Source organism: Scleropages formosus, chromosome 1 (assembly GCF_900964775.1).
Source record: "Scleropages formosus chromosome 1, fSclFor1.1, whole genome shotgun sequence".
NCBI classification, from domain to species: Eukaryota; Metazoa; Chordata; class Actinopteri; order Osteoglossiformes; family Osteoglossidae; genus Scleropages; species Scleropages formosus.
In genome coordinates, this window is record NC_041806.1 from 1,815,375 (window position 1) to 1,827,233 (window position 11,859).

The window sequence follows — 11,859 nt, forward strand, 5'->3', positions numbered from 1 at the left end:
CCCTACAGGAGGAGGAGCCGCACTCTGCTTTCATTGCGTCTTCACTGCTGTTTCCCGAAGCCTGGACTCTCCGTGCATTTCTTCTTCTGCTGGAACTTGGTAAATTAAATACCGACTTCTATCGAGTGAGTTTTTTTGTTACAGCTGCACCCATTTTCCTATCACTTGTAGAGTACAAGAATCAGAATGAGTCAGTGCTACTATAAACCTCTGCATCCAGGTTCATGGCTGGATTATGCAGGTCAGAATTCCACAGGATGATCGTTGTAACCACTGCGCCACCTGCTGGCCATATGAAGAGCCTTCCTACCACCCTAATTTAATACCACGTGCAATGCTACACTGCCTCGTACTGGTGGCCCATCCAGGGTGTACACAATGCTGAATAAGTGGTCATTGATAATGCATGAATTCATAAACTAATACAAAAATACACATGTTCAGACAAATTACAATTTATTATGCAGATTACCTTTTATTAATAAAATACAACACTGAGCAATAAAAAGAAAAATATAAAAAATATACACAGATTCAAGTTGTCATGATGCTGTTTTACATGCTACATCCATCTCTTCAAATATAATTGCAAAACAATGTCGGAAAACTATATCATCAAAACTTCTGAAGACAATTGATGAAGACAACAGTTCAAACTAAATTTATGCAATTTATGTTTTTCAAGTTTCATTTTGTCATAATACAGTATGTGTTGCTTGACGATATGTAAAAATACCATATTGTCATTAAGAAGGCTGTATACATACACACAGTCTGAAACCACTCTGCCCCAAGTAGGGTCGTGGCGAACTGTAGCCAAACCCGGCAACACAGGGCGCAAGGCTGGAGGGGGAGGGGACACACCCAGGATGGGACGCCAGTCTGTCACAAGGCACCACAATCAGGACTTGAACCCCAGACCCACCAGAGAGCGGGACCCAGTCAAATCTGCTGCACCACCATGCCCCCCTGTGCATACATACATCTTAACCCAAATTTATGTACATTAGACTGACAAAAACTGTAGATGTAAAATCAAGATATAAAGTTAACCACAGAATACAGTGAATTAAACTGGACAGAACTGTAGATCATTTTCATGTTAAATAAAAAGTCAGTGTTTACAAGATACAGTGATAGCAGTAAGTCGATGAGTATCAGATGCTCTAAAAAGTTTTATGGAATTCTTCCCAAAGAAATGCTGTAGAAGGATGGGGTGCCAGCCGTCCAATCCAGACACACTCGTACTTTACAGGACCTGAACTTAGGGAATTAGTGTTAAATCATCAATTAACACCCTCTTTGCACAGCACTTTGTTACGGTGATGGAAACTCTCTTTGTGTTCAGGAGATGAGTCCGTTTTTCTCTTTCTTTGATTCATTATGTTTTTATACTCTTCATTTCTTTTACTCAGTCTTCTGTGCTTCTTATTGATATACAGATTTTTGTTGGCTCTGTCCAGGTCCACTGTGAGCTCCCTGGTGTCTGCAGAGAAACAATTGAATAAAGTGAAGAAAGCAAACACCACCAGGTTTCTTTCTGAACAAAAAACATTAATCAGACCTGTCATTGTACTTAACTGGTAAATTTCAGTTAGATTTAATTAGATTGTTTACATTAAATTTGACTAAAATGGCAAAAGCACTAAAATACTTGCAGTATGAAATAAGACTAAGGTATGACCACTAAAGAATACATGTATCAGATGTATTAAATTTTGGAGAGGTTTTGACCCTTCTTGTTGAAATACAGCATGGTGCATACAGTGTAAAGCAACATTATGCTGATAAGCCTGCACTCTGAACAGTGTTCACAAACTCATGTTCCACAGTATTCAACAGGCCACCGGGTTACTTTTAGTCCACAAATCAAACCAGAAGTCCGTAGTAAAAAAAATAATACACTACAACTTACATTTATTCAGTTCTATTTTATGGTCTCCAACACAGCCAATTCTGCAAAATGAAAGAAAAAAAAACAAAAAAGAGAAGTGCAGCACAGATTATTTTTCAAAGATATGTTTGCAACGGTATTTTATGGGTTGTAGGATATGTGTAAGCAAAGTATCATAGCATGTTCTTAAGTCTGAGAGGCTCAAAAAGTTACCTGTTCAATTACTTCTACAATTATTTCAGTTGCAGTTGCACACACTCACTGCACTTACTTTAGGTACTCCAAATCACTGTTTCTTAGTACATCAATGAAGGTCCTGACTCCTGAGTCCCCTGGGTGGTTGTTGCATATATCCAGCTCGTTCAAGTATAATGGGTTCAACTGCAGAGCTGAAGCCAGAGAAGTACAACCTCCCTCTGTGACTCGACACTTGGACAGTCTGTGAACAGAAAGCAAATTAATATGTCTTCATTCTCTGTGGACCTGCTTACGCAGAACACGGATTATAGGAATGGCATTTCATCAGTAGGTACCTCAGGGTCTTCAGTTTGCACTGATGGTTTGACAGTGCCTGACAGAGGACATTTACTCCTGAGTCCTCCAGGTCATTGTTACTGAGATCCAGACTCTGTAGTTTACAATGTGGACCAATCAATACATCAGAGAGCAGCTTCATCCCTGATGCATTCAGTTTATTGAAGCTGAGGTCCAATGACTCCAGTTTACAGTTTGGACTCTTCAGTCCAACGCAGAGTTTCTCCAGACCCAAATCCCCCAGGTCATTGTGGCTCAGATTCAGCTCTGTCAAGTGTGAGTTGGCCGACTGGAGAGCGAAGGACACAGTTTCACAGCAGTCAGCAGAGAGACCACAGTGGTCCAACCTGCAAAAAAGGGGAAAACAGCAATGACCCAGTAATGTCATTAACTTAGTTGGTGATTTCATTGCAAAGATCTTGAACAGGAATACAACTAAAGCATTAAATTAAGGTAAATGGAGCAGGGGGTGTTGGACTGGTTAGAGTTACTGCCTTGCAATACTAAGACCAGAGTTCAAATCCCACCTCCTGCTGCAGTACTTCTGTGCAAGGGATTGACCCTGAACACACAGAATAAATTACCCAGCTGTATAAGTGGGTAAATCATTGTATGTACTTATTCCGTTAGCTGATTCGTCCTGGAAACCAACTGGATAATGAAATGAATTATTACATTATTTTTTGTCGGAAATATTCCAACTTGTTGGAAGATTGAATAATGCGGGTGAATTCAGTTTCGTATACAAACCTAACACTAGAAGTCACTTAGAAGAAAAGCATCAGATAAATGAATAAATAATAACTGCTAAAATTATTGAAATTTTTTGTGCTAAAGACTGAATTATTATTTTGACAATGGCTGTCAAAAGCACTGGAAACCAAAAAGCTGCTGCTTCAGGTCTTGGAATATGCCATGCTGTATTCATTTTTCATTTTGTCACTTACCGTGCTCTTCTGCTGTGCTTTATCACTGGGATTAGTCTCCTAAAACCCTCTTGTGATGTTTTGTATTTCTTTGGGTCGAATTCATCCAACACTGTATCTGACATTAGCATATAGGCCAATGCTGAGCACAGAGCAATACGAATTTGTTTTTTTGGACCTGTACTTTCACCCTTTTGGATTTCCGCCAGCAGGGAACAGTCATTCAGCTCAACCAAACAATGTATGAGGTTGATGCCTCTGTCTGGAGAAAGACCCTTCTTCTTCAACAAGTTGTTGATGTGCAGCTTTGTTTTCTTAATGCTCTCTGAAGTTCTTCCTGTCCATGGCAGAAGGTCTTTGAGGAGACTTTGATTGATGTCCAGTGACATGCCCAGAAGGAAGCGAAGAAAAAGATCAAACTGTCCGTTCTTGTGCTCAAGGGCTTTGTTAATGGCAGCTTTCTGCAGTCCATGTAAAGTTCTGGGGTTCTTCTTGAAAAATTCTTTCAACAAATTCATCTTTATAGATGTGAATAAATGAAGTGTATAAAGAGCAGCAAGAAATTCTTGAATGGACAGATGGACAAAGCAGCCGAACCTTTCCTGAATCAGTGCAATTTCTTCTTCAATGACTTCTGTGCACAAAACAGAGTACACTGAACTGCCTGCAACATTACCAGAGCCACAGGCCTTTAAGTCCTCCTTATGAAACATGACACTGCCCTTCTCCAGCTGCTTAAAAGCAAATTCAGCTAGTTTCATAAGGATTTCTTTGTCTCGTCTTTGCAGCTTTGTTACGTTCCTCTCGGTGTCACTCTGATGCTTGTTATTCATAAGGTTGATCTGAATGAGCAGGAATTGAGAGTATATTTGTGTTAGAGTGCTGGGAATCTCTTGGTCATCTTTAGTCAACATTTGCCCAAGAACAGCAGCTGAAATCCAAGAGAAGATTGGGATGTGACACATGATGTGGAGGCTTCTTGATGACTGAACATGAGAGATAATTCTGCTCGCCAGGTGCTGATCTGGAAATTTCTTCCTGAAGTACTCCTCTTTCTGAGGGTCATTAAACCCCCGTATCTCTGTCACCTGGTTAATAAATTTTGGAGGAATGTGACAGGCTGCTGCTGGTCGAGAGGTTATCCAAAGGAGAGCAGAAGGAAACAGATTTCCCTCTATAAGATTTGACAGCAACACATCCAAAGGTGCTATTTCAGTGATGGAAGCACACCTCTTGCTCAAGAATTTCAAAGGATACCGATACTCATCTAGGCCATCGAAGATAAACAGAACTTTGTAAGCCTTAACATTTAAGTGCTTAGTTTCTGGGTAGAATGAATAAATAAGTTTCTTTAGACTTAGTTCATTCTGGCACACTGCATTAAGCTCTTGAAAAGCAAACTGAAATATAAAAACTACATCTTGATTTGCTTTGCCTTCTACCCAGTTAAGGACAAACTTCTGCACAGAGACCGTTTTTCCAATTCCTGCAATACCCTTTGTTAGTACAGTCCTAATGGATTTTTCTTGACCTGGTAGTGGTTTGAATATATCATCGATACAAACACACATATGTTGTGACACCTCTCTTCTGGATGTTCCCTTGTTCTGCCACACCTCATGTTCATCATTGACACCTCCACTGTCACCCTCTGTGAAGCAGAGGTTTGTGTAAACACTTTTGAGTAACACTGATTTCCCTGGCCTTGCAATTCCCTCAAATATGCTTTCATTTTTTTTTTTCAGATTAGATTTATTCTTCTCTTGGGCTTCTTGAAGCTTTGTGTCTATAGTCCATAAAATGAGAAAAGAAGAGGGGTGGAAAAAAAAGATTAATTTCTTTTCCTCTAAAATGTATTTTTTCATGCTTGCATGTACTTGGCCACTTTATGATCATTTCCATTACACTTATCCCCAGGGTAGCAGACAAAATTCATTCTTGAAAATGTGTCCATTAAATAAAGAAGACATCACATGCTTTAGGTGAAGATTTGGTGACAAAGGCAAAGAAACAGGTGATGAGAGGAGATGTAGAGAAATATGGAGTCATTTGTCATGTGGAGATATTCCCACACATCACAAAAAATTAACTAAGCGGGAGCCCTTCACTGTGCATAGAGATTTTTTCATTTTTGTCTAACATAGAGGCGGAGCAGTCCCTTAAGTGAAGAAACTGGCATAAGTTTGCCAAGTCCAACATAATGCATTTTCAAAAAACAAATATCCACTACCTGGCAAAAAGTATTTTGAGATGCCCATTTTTGTTCAGATTAGTTCCTAAAAATGGCTGATTTTCTCCTGCAGTCAGTAGAGTTTAACTTGGCCAGGACGCATGGTCATAATGACATGATACATGTTCTTCCATTTCATTTACAAATGACAAATACCATTTTTAAAAAGTATTACTACAGTACACAAATTGTTAAAGTATGTTAATTAAAGTATGTTAAAGATAAAAATTTAGCCTGACTTCCATCAGCTTGGAATCCAAGCCATATAACTGAAGCCTAATTCCTTATTGCTGTTTTTTTACAAAAAACAGAGGTGAAGAGAACACTGTATAACCACAAATCACAGTTCAGCCCAAGTTGCTTCTATCAAAGGAAATTCAGAATAAACAGCACTGCCTAGCAGAATTCACAAAAAAGTAGGTACAGTACAGCCTAACCCAGGGGCTGAAACTGTTTTATATAACAAATACGAAGAAGCTGCCATGACCTACTAAATTTACATTTATTCACTTAGAAGACGCTTTTCACCAAAGCGACTTACAATGCATACTATGTAGTGTTACTAGCCCACACACCTTATTCACCAACGTGACTTACACTGCTAGATACATACATCAGTGGAACACATTCTCGCTGTGTCACTCACACACTATATTTAAAATAACCGTTTGTCATTTATGGATGTATTTTTATTTCTCATACCTTCTTCTTTGCAAGCATTCTGGTGTTGTGCTGGGGAATCTGGAGGCTATAAGATAGCGAAATGAGCTGTTCAGTCATAGAAGTGATAACATACTCTACAAAAGAAGTTAGACAGCTTGACACTTCACCAAAAAATTTCAAAAAGAATGAAAAAGGGGGTCTGTGGCACACCTAGGCTAGCGGAGAGGGGATGGTGAGGAGTAGTGATTTTACCCCACCTGTCGGTAATAATTGGCCCTATTTAACCCCGTCTTCCCAAACAATAGGGGAGACGGACTCGGGAGTTCCAGACGGACACCGGACCCGAGAGCCTGAGGAAACACAACCCCAGACCCCGAAGTCTTGATGCCCCGCACCAAGAGCACAGAACAGCATAAACACGAGAGAGCATTCCTACCCTGTGCACAGTTTCCCCTTCACTGATGTGCCACACATGTAAATAAAGATAAATCCCCATCTGACGAACATGTCCTACATGTTTGTGCCACAAGGTCATTTTGCCATTGTGAGCATATTCAAGTCAAGAGACTACAAATGAACAAAAAGTGTATCTGAATTAATAAAGAGATGGAACAAAGTGAAAATCGGATGTATCTTACCTGTCTCCCAAGCTCCCCTGTCTGAATTCCTGTTCCGCTGTTGTTACTGTCTACTGAAGCAAAAAAATTCTTAACAAAACCAACTACCTTGGGTAACTGAAGATTCTTCAGTCATCTTTTATACAGTTCTTCAGTTGAGAACATGTAGATGTTTGTAGAACTAGAAAAACCATAATACATTTCACACTGCTTAGTATGACGTGTTGATTATTCCTTACCAGAATAATTGAAGATTGTGTTCACAGAACCTCTGATTGTAGAACTGTTGAAGAGGGGTGCAAGTGCCTTAGCCCCAGACTTAGCAATGACATTGAGAGGTAGGGGTGACCTTTGTTCAGGTGTCTTACTGATATGATGGGGTCCAACTGGAAATAGAAAGGTATAAAAATAAGGTCCCAGCGTCTGCTTTGAGTTGTGCTGCATTTCATCGTTTCCAAAAATTCATAAAAGTCTCACCATAGTCCCTGGATCTCTTCCTGAACACAGGAGATCCTTGGTTTTCTCTATGTTTTTTAGTGGGGATTGGGGAGACTGGATATAGAAAAATATAAAAGTCATCTCCCAGTGTCTGCTTTGAGTTATGCTGCATTTCTTTTTTCGAAAAATGTATAAAAGTCTCACCGGAATCACTGGGTCTCTTCCTCTGTACAGGAGATTCATGATTTTTGCTACATGTTTTAGTGTGACTTGGGGAAACTGAAGAGAGAACAGGAGGTGCATTTAGAAATTAAGGAAAACAGTGACAAATGACAGATTTTGAAACAATCTTCCAAAAAGACCATTAAGGCAGAGAATCAAATGCTATAATGAAACGTAGCTAGTAAAACCTTGTTTGTCAACGGAAATTACACTAATCATGGAATTACTGTGGCTATAGACTGGAATACGACAATGAAGATTTGAAATTCCTCTCTTTCTGTCATGTCTTAAGCAGGGCTTTACAGATGCTCCTCGGCTAATGATGGGGTTAAGTTATGATAAACCTGTTGTAAGTGGAAAAATCATAAGTCGAAAAAGAATACAGTACCACATGTATCGAACATCATAGCCTAGCCTGGCCTGGCCTGGCCGATCTTAAACATGCTCAGAATACTTACCATAGCCTACAGCTGGGCAAATTTAAGCAGGAGACATATGAGCATTTAGTAGACATGATGGGATGCGAAAACACAACATAAAAAAATGCTTTCAGCACAGTATCAGTTTACACTCGGTGTGATCGCTGCAAGCGTGGTTGAGTGGATGCTGCGGCTCGCTGCCATCGCCCAGCACCGGGAGAGAGTATCGTACTACATATTGTAAGTGCGGGAACAGACTGAAATTCAAAATTCGAAGTAGGGATTCCACCAAATGCGTCTCAGTATCGTACCATCGTAACTTTGAAAAATCATAAGTCGAACCATCATAAGTAGAGGAGCATCTGTAATTTGATTTTTAGATCTTTCTGCAATTAATGCCTGTATTGAATGCATTACAGAGTGACCCCCTCTGGGACAAGCGGTTCTGAAAATGTGTGTGTGTGTGTGTGTGTGTGTGTGTGTGTGTGTAGTGAAGAAATAAACAGATTCCTAGCAATAAACTAAGTGAAAACCAGCATTGTGCAACAGTATTAAGAAAATATTCATATGGTATACTCAATTGATGAAAGGCAGTAATAAAAACATTATACAATTTACTTACATTCTTCTAAGAAGTAACATTTGCATATGTCTTGCAAGAACTGTGAAGGTTTTCCTTACCGTTTTCTTTATTTCTAGGCACCCGTTTTACTTTGCGTGGAATGTGCTTAGTGATAGCATCCATCCTGTTGCTAGTACTGGACCGCCGCCTCTTCACGGCCATGGCTTTTATCTTCCTATACCGTTAAAAGAAAATAAAGGAAACCATTTCCAAACAGTGTCTGGGATCCCCAAGTGTTTCACAGAAGTACCTGAAACGAGAAATTCTAGAAGTTTCGAATGACCTTCTTCAGTTTTCCTATATTTTGTATATTACAAAAATAAACTGCAAGTTTAGATTTAAAAATCTTGCAGTAAATGATGTGGAAGTTTGTGTTTTTAAAGATGTGAGTCATACAGACACAGAGACAAATGACTAAATGTATGTTTATTATTCTTTCAATAAGAAAGTTCCACTATTTTTCACCTTAAAAGATCTAGAATCTGCAAAGAAATTACAGGAAAGTTTTCTCCTGAGTTCCTTGGGAAATGTTGATATTTTTGCTAAATGATAGCAAAAAAGCAATGTACAGTGCTATATCATTCTATTTGTATTTATATTTACATTACATACATTATTTTTAAAAATCCTTTCAACAAACCAACTATGTACATTTTAAGAACTACTTTATATGATTCTCTGAGCACCAAATACCATTGATTGTTGTAATACGGATTTCATCCTTTGACCTTTTCGACATACGGGTATTATGAACCAGGACCAAAAAAAAAAAACACATTTTTAAAAAAAATGTCTGATTACTTATTTTCAGAAGCGACAAAATTTGTTTTTTCCCTTTTGTATTTCAACGTTATTCAATATTGTTAAAAATACCGCCACACTGATTCTCACTTAGACCGTGTCGCTCCCAATCAGATCTATTTTTATGTCAGTGTCATAAAGTTTATGATAAACCACATATCATCATGTGGTTTATGATAAACCACAAAACAGAGCCTTTCTTAATTCTTTTAGCTCGTACTATTTCTGCAGACTTTCACAACACAAGAGAGCCGCTATGAAATGAAGAAATTACTCAGTACTATCAGTACTCAGTACTATGCAACGATTACCGCATCGCAGCAAATCATTTACCGTGCAGTTTCTGCAACCACCAGCCACATGACAAAGTGACTCACCGTGAACCATCCATCGGACACATGTTTCAAAATATACTGAATATACTGTACATGTTTGAATAAACATACTGTATTTGTCTATAGTCTATTGTACCTGACTTCCGCCTGCAAGTGCAAGCTTCTTTGCAGCTGAGCTTTACTTCCACTTCTTTATCGCAAAAGCGAAATCCCGCGATGCATTGAATGTGCAAAATATTGCACAGTAACATGTTATGTAGTTTCCCACGAGTATTAGAAAATAAATACGATTCTAAAATGATTACTGTTGCGGACGAAGGAGCGAAGGTTAAAAATGAAGCAAACCGCTTCGCGCCAAAACTCTCTTGGCTGGGGCCCAATGAATGTGCACGTGACCAGCAGTTAACCCGCAGTAGTCAATGACTCGGCACATTATCGACTAGAATAGAGAAACAAAGCATAAATAATTGTAGGAAATGAACGAGTACATTGATAAATATGTTGACCTTGCAGTTAGTCTGGCAGGAAATCAGCGAAAGAGGAAAAGAGAGCGCGAGCGACGTCCCTTTTTTTTTTCTTTTCCCTTTCTTTCTTAAGATGGCGGCCCAGACAAACATCTCATCTTCAATGATAGGCAATTTCACTACAAAATGAGCTAAAACTCAATAAAATAACATTACTGATTAAACTGATCAAATAATATTTTGTCCAAAGATCAGTGTGTATTAGTCCTACTGGAATCTATATAAAATACTATTAGCAGTGGAATGTGCTTGGGAATTAAGTATGCCTGTCTTTGCTTAGTGTCATTTGCTTATTTTTTTTAAAGGAATGTTGTAAGTTAAGGAATGTTTATTTGCATTAATACCATGCATAAACAGTTATTAGTATGCATAAAGAACAAATAATTTCTGACACACATCCCTTACTATCTTTGTGTTGTTAACAGTCTCCTGATGTTTCTTCTAGAAGTCAATGATAAAACCTGAGAACTTGGGAGAGAATCTGTAAGAAGCAGGCTGAAGTTAATTGACCTTTTCTTAAATCCCACAGTTGCATAATTGAATGACTGTATCAGTATATATACTATATAATTAGTGCAGATGCATTACAGTTCCTGGGTTGTGTGATTAGTCAAAGGTTTGATCACCATTCAATCTGTATGTAATTAGCATGTGCTTTGTATGTTCATATGGGCTTCCTCCCACAGTCCACAGATTTCAGAAGAAATGGTGACTAAATTGTCTGTAGAGTCAGTGAATGGGTGTGTCTAGCATTGCTCTGGTGTTGAGATGGGTAACAACTGTAGAGAGTTTAGTGTAGTACAGTATATCTATCATTGTAAGTCCATCGCTGTAAGGGACAGCTGCTAATACGTATAATGGTTGGAGTTACTGCTTTTGGATCCAAAGGTTGACGGTTTGATCCCCTCTGGCTCTACCACATTGAGCAATGTATGTACCCTAAATTACTATAATAAAAATCACCCAGCTGGTATAAATAAGTAAATAATTGTAAGCTTCCTTGGAGAAAAGTGTCATTGTATTTCCTTTAGAGAAAAGGGTGTGCTAAATGAATAACTGTGCATGGTGACTCAGTAGACAGCAATGGTGCCTCACCTCTCTAGAATATGGCTGTAGCTCTGTTTATGTAAAGTGTTGACATTCTCCTCCTTAGCTTCTTTCCACCATATATATGTAAGGTGTTGAGGTGAGACACTGTAAAAGTGTGTGTACCTACAGGACCCAAAGGTGACTTGTCTCCAGTTTGCCTCTTCTTGCCCTGTACACTACTTCAGAAAACTTTTAGGTCACAATCCCCCTAACTGTATAAGTAGTTATTGAAAATGGATGGAAGCCTAGTGATATTAAACTGTATACAATATTAAATCTGTGGGGTCTAATCAGATGGCATAGCTGTCAACCTGAAGTCAAGAGACACCTTGTTGCTGTAGGACCCAGCTGTATAAATTGGTAAATAATTGTATGTAAAGTAGTATACTAAGTCTGTTGTAAAAAGGTTGCTTTAGTATGAGCTAAATGAATTAATATACAGGTTGATTGCTTAAATGGGACAAAGATCGTGTTTATTATTTTTAAGATGTTATGACTTGTCTATATTATTGATTTTTAAAGGTAGTGATTCATATACACTGTAT

At 38.6% G+C, this 11,859-nt stretch overlaps 1 protein-coding gene across 2 annotated transcripts; it reads right to left on the reverse strand.

Moving 5' to 3' along the window:
- Window positions 1-1,169: 1,169 nt before the first annotated feature.
- LOC108930206 (NLR family CARD domain-containing protein 3-like) lies at window positions 1,170-9,912 on the reverse strand. 2 transcript variants are annotated; one of them, XM_018745330.1, is made up of 12 exons: window positions 9,838-9,912; window positions 8,625-8,740; window positions 7,507-7,581; window positions 7,342-7,416; window positions 7,104-7,250; window positions 6,886-6,935; window positions 6,287-6,332; window positions 3,376-5,140; window positions 2,428-2,775; window positions 2,166-2,333; window positions 1,916-1,956; window positions 1,170-1,486 (listed from the first exon to the last, which is right to left on the reverse strand). In XM_018745330.1, exons 2-12 carry the CDS (start codon window positions 8,725-8,727, stop codon window positions 1,287-1,289), a joined length of 3,018 nt encoding a protein of 1,005 aa, XP_018600846.1. In that variant the 5' UTR covers window positions 8,728-8,740; window positions 9,838-9,912; the 3' UTR covers window positions 1,170-1,286. The 2 variants fall into 2 exon arrangements, with proteins under 2 accessions (XP_018600846.1, XP_018600845.1); XM_018745329.1 differs by having other exon boundaries at window positions 6,886-6,938.
- Between the last annotated feature and the right edge of the window lie 1,947 nt (window positions 9,913-11,859).

Bases quoted from the DNA above. Each gene is read 5' to 3' on its own strand.
- LOC108930206 (XM_018745329.1), bottom strand. From the start codon at position 8,727: ATGGCCGTGAAGAGGCGGCGGTCCAGTACTAGCAACAGGATGGATGCT. The intron at 6,939-7,103 runs GTAAGGAATAAT...TTTTTGCTTCAG, and splicing joins CACAATCTTCAATTATTCTG to TAGACAGTAACAACAGCGGA. The intron at 1,957-2,165 runs GTAAGTGCAGTG...TTCATTTTGCAG, and splicing joins AGTGATTTGGAGTACCTAAA to AATTGGCTGTGTTGGAGACC.